The 22,892-nt window shown below is 41.7% G+C and overlaps 1 protein-coding gene across 2 annotated transcripts in view; it reads left to right on the top strand.

Annotated features, from left to right (window-relative positions):
• galnt2 (UDP-N-acetyl-alpha-D-galactosamine:polypeptide N-acetylgalactosaminyltransferase 2) overlaps window positions 1–22,892 on the top strand; it is an 87,598-nt gene that overhangs the window by 25,157 nt on the left and 39,549 nt on the right. For both annotated transcript variants that reach the window (XM_060872947.1, XM_060872948.1), the window contains exon 2: window positions 18,464–18,551. In XM_060872947.1, coding sequence (XP_060728930.1) covers window positions 18,464–18,551 — 88 coding nt within the window. The remainder of the gene's footprint in view (window positions 1–18,463; window positions 18,552–22,892) is intronic.

The raw sequence follows: 22,892 nt of genomic DNA, 5'->3' as shown, positions 1-22,892 counted from the left end.
GAATCCAGGGCTTTGAGGAGCAGTGCCTCTCTCATGAAGGCTGAGGTAATACGTTTTTCAGTCGTACAGCTGAGTAAAGAAAGAAGAGCTCGAAAGTAAGTGCCCAGTTTTCACAGTGTATCACGGCCTCTCTACACAGCCACACACAGGCAGCTCTGCGTCGCCTTCGTCACACCTTTTGGATTATTATATTGATATTGCATTGACTGAGAGAGATCAGATTCTTTCTTTAATCCTTAAAATGCTTGTATGAGCTCATGATTAGATCGTTTAAATGAAACACCCATGACTGCTTCTTGGGGTGTGTTCTCCTGTTTCTGAATAATTTTTTTTTTTGCTATGGTGTGTGTGTCTGTGTGTGTCTGTGTGTGTCTGTGTGTGTCTGTGTGTGTCTGTGTGTGTCTGTGTGTGTCTGTGTGTGTCTGTGTGTGTCTGTGTGTGTCTGTGTCTGCGTGCGTGTGTGTCTGCGTGCGTGGGTGTCTGCGTGCGTGGGTGTCTGTCTCTGTCTGTGTGCGTGTGTGTGCGTGTGTGTGTGCGTGTGTGTGTGTGCGTGTGTGTGTGCGTGTGTGTGTGCGCGTGTGTGTGTGCGTGTGCGTGTGTGTCTGTGCGTGTGTGTCTGTGCGTGTGTGTGTGTGTCTGTGTGTGTCTGTCTGTGTGTGTGTGTGTCACCTACCTGCGTGCTCTCGCGGAAGTAAGAGACAATCAAAGAACCCGAAGGAAACTCTTTAATAGGCTTTAGAGAATCTTTAATAGGCTGCTTCTGTCCACTGCTGTTACTTTTAATTTGGATAGAAATGCAGATGTGTGTTTATAATAGAAATCTATCTTCATGGAGGACGAGAGCGAGGACAAGAGAAGGAAATTTGCACTTTCACTTCTTTACCCTGTTTTAGCTAGAAAGGATGTGTCCTTATCTTACTATTATTCATTTATTTATTTGAAACTTTTTCTGCTCTGTCCTGCTAGCTGGAAAGCGTTCGCAGCATCGGCCCCTTGCTGAGCTCTCTGCGGTTGGAGCATGAGCTTGTGGAGCTGCTGCCTGAATATTGTTAGCGGTCTGGCGTTCTCCCTCCACCGTGGGCGACGGCTAATGGAAAGTGTGACATTACATTTCAAACTCTCAAAATCTCCGTCGAAACAAAGGCTTTTTTTTCCTGTAGGCACAATATGCTGACATGACTAGAAAGTAATTAAAGAGGAGAGCGAGTCAGCATATGATACTGATCCTATTTTTAAAACGTATTAAGCCGATCGGTAAGGGTCAGTGATTCGGCCACTCAGCAACCCGATCTGTCCGTCCGTTTGTTTCTTTCTTTCTTTCTAGGTAATGTAACATGTTTAGTGTTGTAGCAGATTATACAGCCACAGGATTTTCAGCGAACTCTCATCCGCTGCTTGGAGAAATTTAGAGGTGATGGATGGAAACGCCTTGACAATATGTAATATGAAAGGCTGAAGTATCTGTCCACTTAACAACCCAGTCACTGTTACAAATGTCCCTGTTTAAGGCTCAAGTCTTCATCTCCACCCTGCCCTGGCTCGTATCTGTAACTGTTTATCGCTGCCATATCACCATAATATTATATTACATCAACCAGTCACAATTCTGACGATTTAATTATGCTTTTGTCTGTTAAACAGCGCTGTAATCTATTTTTCTTCTGGATGAGAATTAAAGGAATCAGCAGCCTTTTAAAATCACTTGTCTAGTGAATAAAAACTCAACAGGTCATTTATTATACCTTGTATTGACTGCTAATTATTTGCCCCACAACGAACAAACTTGTTTGCTACATGTCTGAGCTTTTTTTTTTTTTTTTTTAAATCAATTAAACTACATGGAAGGCCAAGGTACACTAGACACAGCTGTAGTGATGATATGATGGACCTGAATGTCCTTGTGTCTAAGGGAAATGCAGTAGAGTTTTGGGATTAGTGTTTCTATGAGAAACCTTAGCAGGGCTTAGCGAGCGTTAGTCCCCTCCCTCAGTCCCCAGCATCTTGTCTGAGTGAAGAATGGGTAGTGCCTTGGCACAGACAACTGAAAAATCAATTACTGTGTTTTGTAGCAAAGTTAATCTGCAAATTGAAGCCTTTGGAAATATAGGGGAACTTCCTTTACTTACGTCTGCAGTTTGGACTCAGGATTACAAAAACAGACGAAGCAATTAGGAGTCCAAACTGCAGACGTAAGAAAAGGAAAACGTGTACTTTTCTAGGAGGCAATGCCCAGTTATCGCGTGACTGCTCTCCATTCTCTGTAATTTAGCTTTTCTTCTGTAACACGCTTGAGAATGTGATTCTCAATCCCAATCCCCTGCTACCCCAAATATATCTGCTGCACAGTAGAATGGTTTTTACAAGCTTTTTTTTTTTTACAAGTTTTAATTTGCATAAAAAACGGACAATGTTTTTAGAATTAGCAACGGTCCGCTTTTGTAAACCCTGACAGAAATCACGCCGCAGCAAGTTTTTATAGATATTATGACATCGTAGGTCACCTGACAATGGCAACATGGAGTCGGGTGGAGAACCGGGCGCGCACTGAGTCGGGTGGAGAACCGGGCGCGCACTGAGTCGGGTGGAGAACCGGGCGCGCACTGAGTCGGGTGGAGAACCCGGGCGCGCACTGAGTCGGGTGGAGAACCCGGGCGCGCACTGAGTCGGGTGGAGAACCCGGGCGCGCACTGAGTCGGGTGGAGAACCGGGCGCGCACTGAGTCGGGTGGAGAACCGGGCGCGCACTGAGTCGGGTGGAGAACCGGGCGCGCACTGAGTCCTTTGGAGAACCGGGCGCGCACTGAGTCCTTTGGAGAACCGGGCGCGCACTGAGTCCTTTGGAGAACCGGGCGCGCACTGAGTCCTTTGGAGAACCGGGCGCGCACTGAGTCCTTTGGAGAACCGGGCGCGCACTGAGTCGGGTGGAGAACCGGGCGCGGCAGGGCACTGAGTAGGGGCACTGTCACAGCAAACGATTTCAGACGCATGACAAGTTATACTAAATGCGACACACAGCACGTAACTGTGCTGCTCTGCTCGCATGATGCACATAGTACATGACATTGTAGTTAAACATATCAAGCTGCCAGCATACAATATTTATACACGTGAGGAGAGAAGACCACAGCACAGAGCTGAACCATGTGCCAAAGACCTGTAGTGTGCTACGTGATAAACATGTTCAGTTCCCATATCTCTATAAATTCCCTTAACTAGCTCATTAGACATCATTACATTATGCGAGCTGCTAATTGTTCACTTCTTGATTGAGGCAAACCCAAACACACAACTGCCCAACACACCAGACGATTTATTCACTCCAGCGTGGAGAGATAATGAATTTATCATGTTTCCCTTCTTACTTTTTTTTTTTTTTGGCAAGTCCATGGCTTGTTTTTCTAAACTCCTGAAGCTTTTCTTTTTAACATTTCACCTCTCTCATCTTGTTTTTTGAACAACAATGGAAATGTCTATTATTGGTCTAAGCACAGGATATAGAATAATCACAGCAGTACTGTGAGACACTTAAACATATACAGCAGCTTAATTAAAGGTCTCTGGAAAGATCTGCAAGATCAGAAGTGTGAGGCTTTTACATCTAACCTGACACAGATCGAGAGGTTCTTCAGGACGGAACGAAAGAAGACCTTTATCTTTTAAATCCAGCTGTGTTCACTTTATAGCATCTCACACAAAAAGACTATAATCACTGCCAAGGAGTTTCAAGAAAATTGTTTTTTTAATTTACAAACATTTTTTAAAAATTCTTTTGTATTTTTTTTTTGTATTTAATTATTATTTTATTGTTGTTTTTAGTTTAAAAACATCTCCAGTATCGGTGCCTTCAGGACTTGATGCTTTCTCAGTAAGAGAGAGAAAAGAGAAAAGTGGCTGAAGAAGAAACAGCTGCTTTATTTACAGCAAACTGATCTGAAGCTGTTCCACAGCCGTTAGATGTAAATAGAAGTTAATGAAAACAGGACGTGTTGTTCGTTAAATAATAGAATTAAAGCCGTGGCATGACCACTTCACGCCTGTAAGTGTGACATTGTGCCATATCGCATTACCTGATCTGCTTTACATTCACTGAGCACTTTATTAGGAACACTGTAGGTGCTGTAGAAGGCTGCATTTTGCTCTCAACAGTCTCAGCAACTCATGGCATGGATCCCACAAGATGTTGAGGCTTCCTGGAGATTCTGGTCCATGGTAAGAGGACTGCATCGTGTAATTTTTGCAGATCTTTCTGACTCACTTGTTCTACCACATCCACATAAAAGTTGTCCTATTAGATTCAGGTCTGGCGACTGGGAAGGTCACTGAGGAGCACTGAACTCCTTGTCATGTTCATGAAACCAGTTAATGAGACCTTTACTTTGTTCCAGGGTCTATGTTCATTAGAAGATAAATTGTGGTCATGAAGGAACGTACGTGATCAGTAACGACCCTGAAAATAGGCTGGTACCTTTCAAGTAATGATTGATGGTATTGTTGACTACAAAGCATGGCAAGAAAACACCACTCCCACCAGCCTGGACTGTACACAACAGGCAGACCATTTATGGCATTTAGCAGACACCCTTATCCAAAGTAACTTGCATTTTATCCAACTAAACAATTCAGGGTTAAGGGCCTTGCTCAGGGGAACAGCAGTGGCAGCTTGGTGTATCTGGGATTTGAACTCACAACCTTCTGGTCAGGAATTTAACACCTTGGCCACTATGCTCCCAAATCCCAGGTCCATAGATTCATGCTGTCGGTGCCGAACTCTAACCCTACCGTCTGTGTGCTTTCATGGATTTCCTGGCAGAATCAGAAGTCTAATTTAAAGCCCCACACCCAAACCCCAGAGAAAGTGTCATTACTGCTGATAACACTGCTGACAGTAACAAATGCACGGTGGTTCATTTCATCATCTTTTTTCGAGATCAAAAATGCAAAATTGTTCATAATGACAGGAAGGAAACTGAATAGCCTGGAATACGATCTGAGGATCATCCAACAGCAGCCCGTTTGTTCACAATATTGCCTCGTCTAATTTTACATTAGATACTCGGCAAATCGAGGAAACTGTGATGTGTAAATACCAGAAGCAACCCGATCTTAACTTTAAACCTGTTAACCTGTTAACCTGTTGCAGACAGCCTTGGGCCTGTGAACCCATCTCGCCTCCTCCTTGACCTTTTGAGCAGGCGCGATGTACTCGCAGATCAGTGCAGCTCCGGGTTCCTCTCAGATCTGTATTGCTCGACTTTGCCGTAATGTTCTTCCCAGACAGCAGCCATGTAAACAAGCCCATGACACTGCAGTCTGCCTCCTCACACTGCGCCTTGATCCTCAGATCTGGTCAGAGAGGAAAAGAAACAGGAGCCAAAGTGTCCTGACTGCACGTGTACACACGAACGGCAAAGTCCAAAGAAACATCGTACGACTCAGGACTCACGTAGCACTTTCCCAAAAGGTTTCGTCTCACTTCCAGGTTTTACTCCCTCGCCGTTGCATTTTCTGTAACCAACGCCTTAATTAGATCAACAGGGAGCAAGTTATTGCTTGGCTTTCTGTATGTGCTTTCCTGGAAGCCCAGTGCACCCTCCCTCTCCCAAAAGGTGTGATTTACTGAGTGGACAGCAGCTTGGATGCTTAAACACTGCGGTTTATTTAGACCTTCCTAAAAACACAGCAGCTTAAAATCTACAGCGCATTTCTTTTCTTGCCTTTCTTCAAATATGGTTATTTCAGAAACTAAGCAAAGGTGTTTTTATTTTTTATATATACAGTGTATATATAAAATATACCAGATTTAATCAAATATTCCTGTGCATTCTGTTTACCCCGAGCTGCTACTTTTATACCCTTGAGCGCCTCAGTATTGCATGACTTTTGGGTATTTTGAGTATTCTAGCTGTTAGTACTGAAAAAAACGTTGCCGAAATATTAAAAAAAAAAAAAAGTACGCAAACGAGGCCACATACATCGTTATGACCTGCGTACGAAGTGCACTTGACCTCGGTCGATAGATCACCGCCGCTTCTCAGGCTTCGCCTCTGCAGCCGGGAACGCCGAATAACTAACTAGCGAATAACTCTCACCTATCGAACAGCCTACAGGGTGCAAGCCACCCGCTGAGCAACTCTCAAATTGAAAGCAGCGACTTCACATCAATTCTTTCACAGCACACACCTTTGCTTTAGGTTTTGGTTACCATGGCTACAAGGCTCGTCTGTTCCCAGAGGAAACGTTACTGGCCCGTTCAGCATAGAGGAGCATACTGAAATCTTTAAGCACTTCATCATTTAAATGTGGAAGAGGTCTGGGTGTTCAGAACTTCAGTCCTGAGTTCGTACCCTGTTCATATTTTGTCATAATTACAAATGATTTTTTTTTTTTTTCTAGATTAAGGGTCTGGATACAGACCCAGTCACATATCTAAATAGACTGAAGTGAGCACTACGTTAAAGAGACACGGACAGAGAAATCCCAGTTTCTTGTTCTCTTGTCATATTCAAAACAGATGTGAGCTGTGTGTGTGGGGAGTCTCTGGTTCTTGTCAAAAGTCTAGCAGAACATTTTAGAAACGTCATTCTGAAATGTTTTGTTTTTAGCCATCTCTACTACGTGTTGTGAACGAGTGTGTTTGTGGAGATGTGCTGAGTCCATGTGCCAGGGATCTATTGGGTTTAAATGCAACATCAATGAATGTTGAGTTTTTAACACCATGACCATTTCTTGCTTTTAAAACTTTATTTGATTCTTTTTCATCCGGAATAAACAACACCGTTTTGTAAACAAAACTTTACGAAACGTTTCGGCACTGAATCTTTTGCCATTTTTAGATCCTTTGTTCAGAATCGTTTGCTGCATTTAACAATAACAAAGGCATCTGTATACATTTAACAATAACAAAGGCATCTGTTAAATTTAACCTTTCAGCAGAAGAGTGCGAGTGTCGTGTAGTCGTGAACGCTCTCTTTGCTTTACTACTTATAAGTTGTGGAGTGCAGGATTTCAACAAGAAGGCAATGGAGTTGTTTTTCTCACTCTTTTTTTTTTTTTTTTTTTCCCCCCCCTCCAATTTTTGTCTTCTTTCTCCTGCGCAACATCCCAAACCACCTCCGCTTCCACAGCCTGATGTTCATACCGAAGCCGGGGTAGCTGTGGGATTTCAGTTCGCAGTCCCAGATCATTAGACAGAGAGCTACTGAGAGCTACGAGCCTTAACCCTGAATTACTCGGCTACTCGCCTTTATTGGATTCCTGTAAATTACGTTTGCCAAATGACTAAACATGAACGAAGCATGCAAAGCGTTTGTTTCTGAGAAGTCAGAGTGGAAGCTAAACGGTACGGCGTGTTCCTCTACGACAACGTAAAGACGGGGAAACTGTTGACTCGGCTCTTGGAGATCCCCAAAAAGCACACGCACCGAACAGAAGGGCAGTAACATGTGCAGTGCGGTTTACACAAACACTCACAGGTCAATCCGATCCAACACGTAGAGCAGGATTAATCCAGATCCGAGCACAAGACTACAGCTTTAATCAGACTGCACAGTTAATCTACACATTTCTCATGCTTGTAATTTAGCACCAAACTAATGTTATTCTTAGACCTGTTCAAATAATTTCTGTCCAATTATTGTTACCATTAACACCAGAGTGGAGTAAAGATTATTTTACTAATCTAATGTAATCACCAAGAAGAAATTCTGTCACAGCCACAACACAGGAGGAACAGTAGGTACCAGGGCCCGTATTTATAAAGACTGAAGAACGATCTCAGAGAGCTCCTAATTTAGATTTATTTCAAACTAGGAAGCTTAGCTTAAGAGTGATTCAGGACCTCAGATCTCAGAGCAAATCTGAGCAAGGAAAAGAAAAAAAAAGAGATTTTAGAGAGATCTTAGAGAGGAGGCGGAGCTGACCACGTTACTGGCTATGACTCATTATTTTTGAAGACTGTGATCGGTTGTCCAATAAAAAAAATAGGAGCACTTTTTTAAAAATCTGATCTATTATAAACCTTCACCTTGTCTTCATGTTAAGATATTTGAGACTATATCGTGTAGGGATTACGTTCGTGACCGATCATATTAAAGATGCGCTGATATCTGTATGTTATAAACGTAATAAATGTAAACGTCTAGGAAATGTCATAGCGCCGCCATTTCTGCCGCCGTGGTGCTTTGGCTTTGTTTCAGACATGTTAGCGTATATACATATATTATCTCTAATATGAATAAAAATAGTCTCTACACAATCTGAGCTGTAGCATAATTTTAACTCACTATTATTATTAAATATTGCATACAATACATTTCTTCTCCCTCTTCACCTTTCAGCCATTTTCTCCTCTGCTGATGAAACTCTTAAAAGTCCTCCTCTCTACTCCTAACACTTTTTGACCTTAAGAGCTCTTTTAAAGGTTAAGATGCTTTGTGAAAAACTTTCATCTTTACCAGGATCTTCTCTTTAAATTTAAGGGGAAACGCTCACTCGTCTAAGAATTGTGTCACTAGGAGCAACTCAACTCTTAGTGTGTTCTTGAATACGGGCTCAGGACTTTAACAGAAGACTTTAAAGCGCTCAATAAAGCTCACAGCATACCTTAAATTAAGAGTGTATAGACATATACATAACTCTCCAACTTATTTACAGACTCTCCAACTTATTTACAAACTGTTTCGCTGTTGCAGGATTATTCCGATCCTAATATTCGAAGCCTTTAAGCAAAATAAGTAATAACAAGTAAAGGATTAGAAATTTGATTTCATTTAGGTTTTTTTTTTCCAATTGAACTCATGATCTCATGCAGTTTTATGACTGCTCTAGATCACTGCAATGTTTTGGAGACTTAAGTTTGCGAGGTTGTAAAACAGCCACTTAAAACAAAACCTTGATGCCGTGTGCTGTTAGTGTAACTGAAGCTGAAACCGTAAATATAGCATCCCTTTAAAAACTGTGAGGTAAAAATGAAAGATTTGAATGAAATGTACACTTTGCACCTTCTCAGGAAAAGATTCATACTACAAATGTATTCTTAATGGCACATAAAGTGGCACATAAATGGAGAAGTCATTTTATATAGGCATAAAAATCCCCTGCATTTGTTTTTTCTTTAGGTCTGAAGCATGTTGGGCAGCACCTTATCTTTCCTAGTACCTGTTGTGAACTTCTGTAAAAGCCAAACAAATAGCATTTCTTTATTTTGGTACATAAAGTATAACTTAAAGGTGGCGTCCTTATGCTCTTCTTCTTCAGTTATTTGTTTCTCTGCATGGCCCCCAGAATTGTTTGGCTCCTCTGCCGCAGCTGGGCTTTGCATGATCAGATGTTAATAGCCTGGAACAGATGCAGTCTGACAACAGCATCTCAATGCCAGCTGGTTAAAATACGCCTGTTAAACAAGTCAATGCATAGACCGTCTCTGATAAAGCAGCACAGGCCCAAAGAAGTCGGACAACTCCTGGCGGGTTTGAGGAAAGGCCTTGCGAATGCCACAGGGTTCCTTACAGAGCTGTAATGAGCTGTGTACAGGGCCACTTATTACCCTCTGGCAGCACATCTGTGAGGACTATTCTGTACTTTTCTGTGATCTGAGAGTGTAACCTAATGCTGTGGTTTATCTTTTACAACTTTTAACTGCATGCAGATTTTGTGAAACTACAGAAACACGAGGACGGCAGTATGTGGACGAATCCAGAAATTAGACACAAAATATTCCTCACAGAATGCACTTGTAAGACTAATTCACTTTTTGATTGCATGCACATGTGATCCGGCCCCGTGATCCGGCCCCGTGATCCGGCCCCGTGATCCAGCACAGTGATCCAGCACCACTATATACTTACAATACATACAACACAGTGGCATATATTGCATACGTACGCGATTTGGAATGCACCTTTTTTCCGAACAGACGAGAGTCTCAGTAGTCTCAAGCTGGAGGTGTGAACGTGGCTGTCATCAGACAAGATGCACATCAACCATCTCCAGCATGTAATCATCCTTTGTCCCGTTCATCAGCACAACAACAATCTCACAAATAGCCCATTAGCTTGAACTGGGTTTCGTGTGACCAGGTGCTTACTGTTTAATTGCATACAAATCCTGAGCACACTGTTTACAAGAGGCTTAATAAGTGCAGAAAGGTTAATGTCTTGCCTGCTTTGAAGGACTTCTGAGCTTTTTTCTTTTTTTTTTTATCTCTGAGCAGCTGTGGCAAATCCTCTGGTATGCAGGCAGTAAACAGAAGAGTGAAGAGTTTAATGTAGTGTTCAGAATATTTCTTTTAAAATGATCATTTTGTGAAATGGAGTATTGCGTGCAGGGGTTTGGTTTTTAATCATTACACTTAATTCACACACCAGATGTGACATTAAACCCAACACTGTATCAGAGGCTTCATTCACATGTACAGCAATATTATTGCTGCAAGTGATCAGTGTACCCTGAGGTCGCCAGTGGCTGTAGCCCGAGGGTCGCCAGTGGCTGTACCCTGAGGTCGCCAGTGGCTGTACCCTGAGGTCGCCAGTGGCTGTACCCTGAGGTTGCCAGTGGCTGTACCCCGTGGGTCGCCAGTGGCTGTACCCCGAGGGTCGCCAGTGGCTGTAGCCCGAGGGTCGCCAGTGGCTGTAGTGGCTGTGACTCCCATAGTTACAAGGTTTATTAGTGGGTGGTGCAAGTGGTATTCCAAATCAGTTTTCTTGTGGCTAAAATGGAACTTTCTGGAGGGAGATTTGGTGTTTGTGTGTAAAATCCAGAAGAGTATATCTGCATCATATCGTACAGAAGAAACAGTGTGTGCTCTTTGCCGCGGATCACATGTTCTCTATTGTCCACTCCCATTGGCTGTCGCTGCACCAAGTCGCTTCATATTTGCATAAAGTTCAGCTTTGTCCCATCACTGAACTCATCCACATCTAGTCACTAAAAGTGAGGGCAGCTCTTCAGGAAATGTAACGATCTCCGTCCACTCTGTTGCTGCAAGGCAAGTTCAGGATAAGAAACCATAAACATCTAAAAAGATATTTTGTCAGTTGGTGTATTGGTGATCAGGATGAAGCCTGTAGTGGAAGATCACACCATCCATCAGAACGCTCGGCCACCTGAAGAACAGCTGCTCCTCAATCATCACAGTCTTTAAGCATGTGCCTTCAACCACACAGCCCACGATACCTTTCCTATAGATCTGGATCCCATTAGACCCCAGTAACAAAACCTCTTCTCTAATCATTCATATCTTTTCCTCTTTCCTTGACCCAACCGACTTCTTTCTAATCTTGAATAACATTGGCCATAGTATATTAGCATCGATGAAATATTAACTACTCAGTACGGCAGAAATGTACAGCACAGTGAAATTCTTCCTTCACATATCCCGACTTTCAGAGGTTGGTGTCAGAGCCCAGGGTCTGGCCTGATACAGTGGACTGGAGCAGACATGGTTAAGGTCCTTGCTTAAGGGCCCAACAGTGGCAGCTTGGCCACCACTGCCCCCGTTATTGTGAATATCGTATTCACAGTCATGCTGGTATTCTTCACATCAGCACAGCGAGTATTCAGGACTATTCATGCACTCTCCTGCTTGTGCGATATTGCCTAATTATTTTGCTCATTTATTGCACATCTAGTTATTTATTTATTTATTTGTTTATTTTTTAATTTTTTCATGTCTGCTGAAGATTATTTGTAGCCTGTATTTATGTTAATTAAATATAACATTCTTACTAATATAATAGTCTAAATATAACGATGTCTAGAACTATGCCAAAGACGAGCTAATCAACCGATTCTGTCAATTACTTATCGACTCGAACAATTCATGTATGTAAGTCACTCTGTATAAAGGCGCGTGCCAAACGCCATAAATGTAATCGTATATTCGTGTTGGCTCTTCTGAAGTGTGCTTCAGTACTAGTGGCCAGATCTCTAGGTCCTGGAGTCAGAAGACAGATGAGGTTCCTGTGCTATTCTTGGATATCGGCTTTTCTCTTCACAAAAAGAGATTGTGTTGTTTTGTGTCTGTGTGCATCTCTCTCTCTCTCTCTCTCTCTCTCGTATGTTCATCTGTCTGTGGGAGAGAGAGAGAAGCACCACACAGAGATGTGAGCTCAGAAGCACTGGGAGGCTCCGAGCTCATTTAGATGCAGGTATTTTCTGGTGGACATTGTGGAGAATGCTGCTCGATATTGGGTCCTTTAGGTTATTAAGGTTTATTCCTTTACTAGAGAGTCAGGATATTATATTATATCTGTGTGGCTTGATGAGGAAACCCAAAATAGCTGTTGAGGAATAGCCAATGAGGAAAGAACAGCCATGAGATTCCCTCTCGCTAGTTTGTAGCTTTGGACACATCATGTCACTCTTGCACTCTGGAAGCAGACAAGCAGCCAGAGTTGCGCCCCATTAATCTGTCAGCATCTCCTGACTGGATGAATGTGCCCTGGCATCTGAATCTCTCAGCTACCTGTACAAATTACATGCAGGTTTGAAGGCCGTGTTGCATTCTCCAGACCAGAATGCGCTAGAAATAAGAAGCGTGTTTACCATTTTGCTGTGGGCGAGAGAATCGAAAGCAGTGTTAAAGTGATATTTTATTATTGGTGCTGTATTCAAGGAATATTTGGGCAACGTACTATCAAGCGTGTCTCTTATCTCCTTGGTTGTTAAAGTGCTCTGAAGCTTCACATGCCGCCTAGGCGAGGTTTCATAGCTTACAACTCTTGGTGCCTCTGAGAGCTCCTCATCCCCATAAATCAGCCCTAAGTGCAACCCTTTACTTTTTCCCCACAGTCCACCTGGGTTCATTAAGAAGACACGCATGTGTACCGACTCCACAAGCTTCCACAGCAAGTCGGGTATCTTTTCCAGAGGATGAAACAGCCCTCAGCCATGTGGAAAGCCAGTGCTTTTCTGTACCCTACAGAACTTTGGATTCGGCAGAAGACTCCGTGGCTTGTTTTTCTCCTTCGTTCATCATCATTAGTAACGAGACTCTGACTCTCTCACAGTATGTTAAAACACAGCATATTACGAGTTACCGTCCTGGGAAATTTTTAGAAGAATTCATACAGGACAAAGATTTCAATGTTGGTCTCAGTGTCCAAAAAATTTCCTAAATATGTTACTATGTTTTTAGGGCTTCTTAGTCATCGGCTGGTGCAGAAATAACCAGCTTTCTTTGAGTGTTGCAATACTGGCTGCTTCTCGATGCTTCCTGTAAATGGAAACGTTCTTCTGTTTCCTTTTGGTACAAACTTCCTATAAAATCTGGAGACAATTTAAAAACACTTTGCCTTCCAGACTCTTTTCTCCTCGGCCCCGACGGCAATTAATCATCCCTTTCTCAATCACCGGTAGATTTTTGTCTTTGTCATTCGGTTTAAATAGGGAATCCAAACCATTAAGGATTTATGATGGCGTCTTTGTATCCATTAAACATCTAGTAGAAAGCTTTTCATTATCTGAGAACCGTTTCTTCAGGTATTTACGTACAACCCTGCAGATGTCGGAATCTGCACACGGTCCTGAAAGCTGATCATCCTCGTCTGAACATAACTAGCTAACTAACAATACATTAGCTACCTTTTTTTTTAACATTAGTTGCCTAGTGGACTAGAAATTCATCGATAACATGTCCACTACTTTATCCTCTAATAACGTCTAGTTTGCTAAGAACTTTTTCGGAGCAATTAGCAAAAGACTGCATTACCGTGTTATTTATTCTGCATTCATTCGTCTTCGGTTTGAACGAGGCTTGGGATAATGTAGTATAATCTGCTCTGTGCTCCATACTAGCCCAAGGTTACACACTTAAAGTGTTTCCAGAAAAAGAGCCACCTCGTCACAGTGCTGTCAGTGCACACCTCGTTAATGTGCTCTAGTCTAGCGTGTCTCCGGCTAATCCCAGTGAGCTGGTGATTATTACCTTTGCAGACACATTTCAGGCCGGTTTGAGTTTTTGCTTTTGGAGCACCTGAGCATCTTATGCACTTTCAGCCAATCGTGCAATAAATCATTCCGGTGCAGATCTCAAGCTTCAGTTTAGGTTCAAAACGAGGCAAAAGATAATATGATGACTTGACGTCGACATTGTTGGTGCCAGATGGGGCTGGTTGGAGTATTTTAGAAAGTGCTGATCTGATCTGTCAGGATTTTCAGGCACAACCGTTTTACATAGAATAGTGTGGATAAAACCATCCAGTGACTGACATTTCTGCTGGCAAAAGCTTCTCGTTGATGAGGGAGGTCAGCGGAGAATGACTAGACAAGCGAACAGAAAGCAACTTTACATTCTTTACAGAAAGCGTTTGACGTACGGTTAACACCAGCAGAATATCATGTTGGGTTCTGCTCCTGTCAGCCAGGAGAATACAATCTATGGAGGCTTTCACACTGGCACTTTAGTCGGGAAAAGAACTAAAGTTTGCATGTAAAATTGATCATGCGAAAGCTGTAATGCGGACCAGGTGTAGAGGAGTCTACCTGTAGAAAATAGTGTGAGTTTGCTTGTACTCGAACCGTGCTGCATTTTCCTGTGAATGCGAACGCAACTCGTGCTCAGGTCTACAGTCATGTTCAGGATTTAAAGTGTGTTTTAGGCACTGATTACATCGTTAGTCTACACAACACACCTGGACCATGTGTGTTCACATGGACACAACTCTGTATATGGGAACACAGTGATTTTGTATTATTGGCCAAACTCGTCAAGTTATGAGCAAGACATAATAATAATAATAATAATAATAATAATAATAATATTGGATCATACTTTTCTGATTGAAAATGTGACATCGTAGGCTTTAATGTAACGTTGTGGGACAGAAGAAGTGAGGTGCCTTACTGCCCATAGTAACACCAAGGTGATAAAATAAATAAATATTGTGAACAATCGCACTCAGATTCGGACCAGAGCAAACTCTGCCAGTGTGAAGACCACCTCAGGCACCTCGCAGTGGACATCGGTTCAGAGAAAGCGCACAGTTGTAGTACGTGGCTTAGTCATTTTTCCAGATTTCAGAGAGCCTGCACACTCTGGACCTGACAGCTTATCAGGAGCTTTAATAAATATCCCTGAAATAAAACAGAAAAGTGATGAAGCAGCTGTTTTGCATTTATGCATCACATCAGATATCGCCAGCTCACTACCCTTCACCAAGCTGCGGCTATTAGCTGTTCCGGAGAAAGTACTTCTGTAAACGTATGTCTCGCTTTTCCTATGAAATCGCGTCAATAAATCATTCTAAACTCACTCGAAGCACAGTTTGTTGTTAAGTCAGCTAGCGAACACTTTTCTGCATGCCGTCTTTTTTATGGCTCTTGTCTACGTCCAAATACCAGGTCTCGTGTGTGGATAAAACCATCAGTCTGCTTGCCTTTGTTTATCTGACTCTCTTTGGATGCTGTTGTTCAGAGGGAAAGCGTCATGGCTCTGCTCCGTGGAAACTCATTTCGTTCCACTCTGTAGCGCTCGGCAATAAAGGGATTAAACAGCGCCTGTTTTGTTGTGTAGTGATATTAAAGCACTTCTGACCCTACTGATGGTGATGGCGCTTTATAAAGACTTTTTTATGATGTGCTGCATTTTTTTTTCCCCCACAAACCTATTACAATGGATTTTAAAAAGGAAAATTGGCAACATTAAGATCTCATTTTAAAGCAGAACTTGAAAGTATGATGCGTTATTATTATTATTATCATTATTATTATTATTATTATTATTATTATTATTATTATTATTAGATCTTGCAATTAAATCAAAAATACAAAATGGCACCTGTTGTGTTCCCAATATACAGAGGTTTGTCTATGTAAATTAAACACTGGTGTGTTTTTCCTAACGTCCAAGTGAGAACACAGCACAGTAAGCACTCGTAGGTGTGACCAAGACGGCCAGTCTGACTTGATGTGGCCTCGCTTCACTTCAAATGAGCTTCAGCTTAGTTCCATCACAGTGAGCTGCGAGAAGCCATCATGCTCTATTATGGATCATACACAATGTTGTTGCTCTGATTGACAGGAGAGAGAGAGAGAGGGAGCGTATGCTGTCCCTCCAGCTCACAGCCCAGCCTGTTTTGCACCATTGACCACCAGCTACAGATGACTGCTGTATCATCATCATTTCAACCCAAGTGATAAAACAAATCTTTTGTTTTCTCCTTTATCACCATGCTTTCTGTGTGACTTTCATGAGTAACGCTTTCAGCCACGTCTGCACCTATACACCTCTAAGCAAATGTTTTCTTTTCTTTTTTTTTTTTTTTTTTTGTGCAGTGTGAATCTAAGCCAAGCTAAATAGCAAACGGGCCAAAAGTATGGACTCAGACTAGGCAAACTGACTTGGTGTGAAAACGCCCTCGGAGCTCTTTGTACTGATCTACGGCTTCCACGTCGGCCTATAAACCAGTTAGTGATAGTTTACATAATGGTTAGGAGAAGTGTCTTTTTGTTTGAGTTTTTTTTTTTCAAACCTTCAGTAAACGATCATGTTGAATGTTTTTGTAGATCATTTCAGTGAGTATAATAAAATTATACTCAATGAAATGAATGACAATGAATGATAATAATAATAATAATAATAACAGTAACAACAACAACTACTAAACTAGTAAATTGTGCCTAGAGTAGGTTGCTAGTGCTGGCGTGTCCAGTCTTATCTCAAGTTTTTATTCCTGTCAAGCAGGAGCTACAGCTGAATTTAGTCTAGTTTAATCCTTTCATTAGACGTGTGGCTTCTGCTTGGATGGAATGAAGCTCAGCACCCACACTGGCCCTTTCTAGATAAGATTGGACACCTCTGCTCTGTCAGATGAATTCCTAACCGAACCTATTAGATAAATCAGGAATTCTAACGCTATTTTTTTTATTCCTTGTCCTTTACACATCGTCTCGCCAGTCGGATGTCGGACCGGCGTCAAGGGCAGTAGCATGATTAAAACGAACACTGACGTGATTTCACTCTTAATAAACACCAGGAAATGAAATAATCCACGTCGTCAGCTTTGACCTTGAACCTCGCGCTGTTTTCAATTCGACTCGTTGACTTCACTTTTCTTCTCTTCGCTTGCCACAGCAGGTGTGCGTTAGTTCACAATCCCGCTGAGCCGATTCACGACGCCGCTTCAAACAAGACTGTACAGTAGCCCAAGCTCCAATTAATGAAAAGGGAAAAAAAATCCTGGATATTTCTGTAGCACTGGTTCATACCCAAGGATTAATAGAAGCTCCCACGTACAATAGATGTACTTCCTAAACCTCACACTGAAACCCTGGACAATACGTGAAGGCACACATTTTTGGTGTGATAACCCTCACCGGCTTGCTGGTATCCACTAGGCAGAAAGTTCATGTCTGGAAAGCCAGAAGGATACACAGACTCGAACCAGCTGAGCCTCAAACAAATCACAGCAGAGCCTGTGCACTCATCCCCAAGATGAGATCTGAGCTTTAGTGCCAGATTTTAAATCAATAATGTAACTCAATCAAGCCCAGTGCATCCTTTGGCCTTTTGGGGGGTTAAAATCCCTCTCATTTTACAGTGTATTTAACCCTTTTTACCTGTACACCACCATTTCATTCCATATGTCAAATGGAAACAATTTTCTTATCCGACATTTTCAGTCAGTATAAACAAATGAATTATTTGATCTCCACAAATCTGATCTAAAAGTTGTCAGGTCACTGATGGCTTTCAGTGGGAGATGTTTTCCCAGAAGAGGTAAAAACGTGATACAGAAGTTTAGGGGTTGAAAATAACGGCTTCGTATTTTAGATGCACTTGTAGACGCAATTGGTGCACAAATTGAAACCTCTATCAAATACAATTAGAAACATAGCCCAGAAAATAGAAGGTTCAATCACAAATTGTAAACAAATCAAAACATGCTACTGGATGGTAAATTCTCCTTATTACGCTAAGTGCATTTTAAAGAATGCTTCTGTTTGTGAAATTTTTGTTCATCTTTTTTTTTGTTTTTTTTAAATTGATAAATTTCTATGCAGTCTATAATTAGGGGATCTTCATATTATCGGACACATATCGGCACGTTCTGTGATGAATTTCTATCACGTTTTGGGATCATCTCCGATAGCGTGACCATTAATAATCTTAAAAGACGTCTAGCTTCAGATGATCGGAAGAGAGACAGGACGCTGTCAGTGATCTTCACGATTGTCCACTCTCACTGAGCAGAGTTTGTGTTGTTTGTGTCCTACGCAGCTTTTATTAGTCTTAGTAACATCTATGACCTTTAACATCTGTGTTACGCCAACTTATTTGGGATTCTGTTTCATTCTACTGACTGCATGTCTGAAAATGTTCCCCCATTTTCCCCAAGAAATGGTTTTATGTTGGTTCAATATTTGTCGTGCTCCATGAGAAAGCAAAACACTGGTGATTTGTTTATAGGAGGTTCATAAAGCGACTCGTAAAGGTAAAATTATTATTTGTTTTTTTTTTTTGACAGGATGACTGGAGTGGCTTCAGTTCGAGTAGGCTTCAAGCACACAGCAACACAGACAGCAGAGCGCAGAGTTTGGAAACCCTCCCACCAGGTACGAGTCCACCTGAACACCAGTGCTTCATGTAAACACGCTGTGGGATTAATACTAAATTTCTCATATTAAACAAAGAAATGTTACACAAAACGTCGTGACGTCTCCACGGTAACCTAAGGCTGAGTCCCGGAGAGAGATGAGTGATACCATATGCACTTGTATCTGCCTTCCATTACCTGAAGCGGTTTCTCTGATTATGTTTAGTCCAAAACAGAGCAGGGTTCTCATTTTACGAATATTACTAACGTGAATGCCATCATGCGGACTAGGACGTACGCTGCGGTGCCGAGATCTCGATACCTGAGTCTGCCTGCAGTACGTGAATGAGTTTGGTCACAGTAAATCTCTATCAAGATACCGTGAATGCGAACGCCATCTCTCTGCACTCTTATCTACCTCTTCTTAAAGGTGGGGTGCACGATGTTTGAAAGCCAATGTTGACATTTGAAATCACCTAAACAAACACGCCCCTAACCCAAATGGGTGTCACCCCTGTTTTAGCTCCGCCCCACACATACATACACAACCCAGGCAACTATTATGGCGGAACCTGCTGGGGAAGCTGGCCGAGGGTATATTTTTATCAATAATTGAACTCAGTGAGTAATACTATGGTAATACAAATGTGTTTTTGTAGTACTGTGTGTTGTACCGTGAAAGGTTTAGCTCCGTTTCACACGGAAGACGTTCAGTTCTCTCCAGCGCTGGAAAGCTGATCCTATATTAACACGGGTCCTGCTTCTTGCCTTATCGAAAGCCTTTTTTCGCTTTTCGTTTTTATCCGCCATGTCAATGTTTCAACCGCTTTCTGCTAATGTCAGACATGCGCACTGAACACTCTCTCCGCCGCATATTGACAAGACACGCCCCTTTCTGCTCATTGGCTACACGGTTGTTTTACTTGTCGGCACGAAGCATTTCTCAAACAACGTGCACCCCACCTTTAAAGCTGTAACCGCTTTCAACCTGGTTAATGGTGGTTGTTGCAGTAGTCTACTGTTACTACGTGTAACATAACGGCACATTATATTCTATTTATTGTCACATTCTTATTCCGTATTTCTATTGATTTCTGTTTTCCTAATTTAAATGAAAGTGAAAGTAAGAGGACTTTTATATGTGCAATGCTAAGAGGACTCAAGGGATTGGGTCTAAACAGCCGTGTAGATGTAAGAAAACCACTTATAGTGAGACTAATCGGAAACAAAGGCTTCAGTTTGCTATGGGGCATGAAGATTAGACTCTCGAGCAATGGAAAAAGGTCGTGTAGTCTGATGTGTCCAGTTTTACCCTTTACCAGAGTGATGGGTGCATAGTTAAATCCAGATGTTGACGGTTTTTGCCAAGCAGCGTGTAATATATTTATTTAACCCAATAGCGTCTCATACGGAAATAATGAGACTCAATACAATAAGACTGTATTGAGTCTGTTTTCTAATCGCTCGAGGGTTAGAGTTGCGGTAGTTTGCTCACGCAAGGTCATTGCTCTTACTGAGCCTACATCATTAAAAAACTGTCAATCAAATTGCAGCAGTTAAGGGTCAAGCTTGTCACCTGCTTTCAGCTCCGTGTCATCGTCTCGTTTCACTTTAGAATAGCATGATGTTTCATTCTGAATGAATGTATTGGTGTGTAGGGGCACTCTTATTTATTTAACACCACTTTGAGTTTGGCTTTAGTTTAGGCATCAGCTCTCTGCTGGAAGATTGCACTTTAATGAAAGATTATAATCAGACAGATGTGCTAATTATGACGCTCATAAGAACCAACAGGCTTCTGTTAAAAGAGACAAATGAATCGAGTTCTGCCATATGTCTCACTGACCTGATTGCTGTTACTGCAACTTTCATTTAACCAACGGGAGAGACAGCTGCTGTTCCTGACACTGAAATGGAAATTCACCATCCATGTGGCCTTCCAAAGCCTTCCACATTGCAAGGTTTTCTTTGATTCCCTCTATGAAGTCCGAAACTACAGCCGTTCCTGAGCTGAGAAATGATTCTCTGTTAAATGTGTTTCAGCAAACAAGAAAACTTTTAGTGTTTTAAACTCTGTCACCCAAAGCGAAAACAGAACTTTTTTTCTTCAAGACACAAGAATCTTCACTGACTAATGCAACTGCTAGATAATAATTTATTCTGCACTGAGTTTAATATACAAGAAATCTACAACACAACACAAATCACATATGACCATGAAAACAATGTTTTTGTATTAAACTTTTATTAATAGCCTAAAGACTGGTGCTGCTCTTAAAACCACCACCACCACCACCACCACTACTAATAACAGTAATCTTCATTAAAGACCTTATTTTTCTATATATCTATCAGTCTAAATGTTTCTTCTAAGGTCATCCTTAAAAATATTTTGGTCGGTAGGTAGGTCTATTTTTTTTTTTTTTTCAAGTTTTAATGTAAAAAAAAAAAAAAGTCCAATTTTGGTGATGGTGATTACGTAGGTATGAATTTAAACAAATTAGCATATCGTGACGTCACTGACTGGGTCTTCAACCCGTGCCTTCGGTCGAACACACCATTCACATTTCTGTTGTAAAAAGAGAAACATTGTGCAGAAGTATTATTCGTTTTTGAAACTTGTGTTGGTTGGTCCAATCGATTCGTGCAATAGATTTTCGAACAATAGAATTTGTATTAGTTGTTTGAAGAGTAAAAAAAAAAATAATTGCTCGGTCTTAACGCAAATTTACAACCGGCAAGTCGGTTGGACTTAAAGCAAATAAATAAATAAATAAATAAATAAATAGAGTCGGTCCTAAATTGACCGGGTCGGTCGGGTTACGGCAAACAAGAATATATTTAAGCATGGCCTAAAATATGACATTTTATTGAGTTTACACTGGTGAATGAGTTTATAATAGGATACTGACACTTCTGGTACCGTATGTCTACACCACCAAAGGACTCTAGTTCTTACTGTTGATCATTTGTATGCCCTTTATACCCTTAATTATACCACTTAGATGAAGGAACCTATTAAAGAAAAGCTTTTTCAGACATTTGACCTTGCTGTGACCTTGACCCAGTTTGGGTTCAAACCAAAATGTAATCAGTTCAGCTACTGGTTCTGACACTAATTCCATATAAATCCTACAAGCATTCACCTACTGGTTTTTGAAATAGTGTGCTACCAAGAGCCGCTGATAGACAGATGGGCAAATGGACAACATGGAAGTGTAATGCCTCTATTCCTTCACTCAGTGGCAGAGGCATAATAAACTGGCAACAAATGTCTTGTTGGTTTAATTTTTTGGCTTCCTTTCATGTTCAGCTCAGGATAATGTTTTCCTGTATTATGTTTTATAGTCTGAGTGTATTGTCCTTGTCAAAGGCAGTAGAACTGCCATTGTATCTCCAGTAAGTGCTTATTAACATGCACACACAAGCGTACAACAAAAGCGAAGCGCTCACATCGGACACTTGCTACACGCATCTTGTCCATTCATATTGCACAAAGCCTTGTTATTGCTTCTTATGTACTTATTGCACCTGTGGTTATTAGCACCAAGCTGTTAATACCAGCGAGTGATCTGTGTCATCACTTTGGGGTGCTCTTATGATGTGCACTGCCCATGATGTTTACTGCCTCAGAAGAAAAACTTCCTGAGCTTAGACAGGAGAGCAGCTATTGTCCTGACCCACCTACCTGATGAGAGGAGATTGAATACGTGACGAGCAGGTTGTTTCGAGTCCGTGATGATCCTGGATGATCTCTTCTCAAACTGGTAATTGGCTAAAAGTGATGTCTTAAACATGTTGTACCCAAATTCATTTTGGACCAAGTCTTTGAGAGCAGAGGTTCTAACTCGTGTACCACATTCCAGAAAAACTCTGTACTAAGTGGGATATTTTGTCTAATTAAATGGACGTCTCTTTTCTAAGCAACTTACATTTGTGGAAATGCAAGTGACAGATTGAGTGACAGATTCTGTGGTCCGGAATGAGGTTGGAAGCTCGTTTCAACGCTAAGGGACACCTGAAGGCTTGAAGGTTCTAGAAAGGGACTTAATGCTTCACTGAGTAGGCAGCACCATGCAGCAATGGTTAACTGAACACAGGTTATGGGAAAGAACCTAAAGGATTTATTACAGCCAGAGAGCTCACTGTTCACTGTGATCACTGATACTTAGATCATGAGCAGTCTTAGCTGGTGCTTGGACTAGAGGTCTTCTCGGGTCTAAAGAAATGTACCCGACCCGAAGTGACCCGAATCACTTTTTACCCGAACCTGACGTGCATAACTTTTTTTTTTAAAGAAAGACCCGACCCGAGACAAACCCGAAAAAATTAGACCCGAGTCCGACCCGACCCGTTGGCA

Source organism: Tachysurus vachellii, chromosome 6 (genome assembly GCF_030014155.1).
Source record: "Tachysurus vachellii isolate PV-2020 chromosome 6, HZAU_Pvac_v1, whole genome shotgun sequence".
Taxonomy (NCBI): Eukaryota; Metazoa; Chordata; class Actinopteri; order Siluriformes; family Bagridae; genus Tachysurus; species Tachysurus vachellii.
Note: the sequence above shows the minus strand (reverse complement) of the source record. Positions and strands in the feature narration are given on the sequence as shown.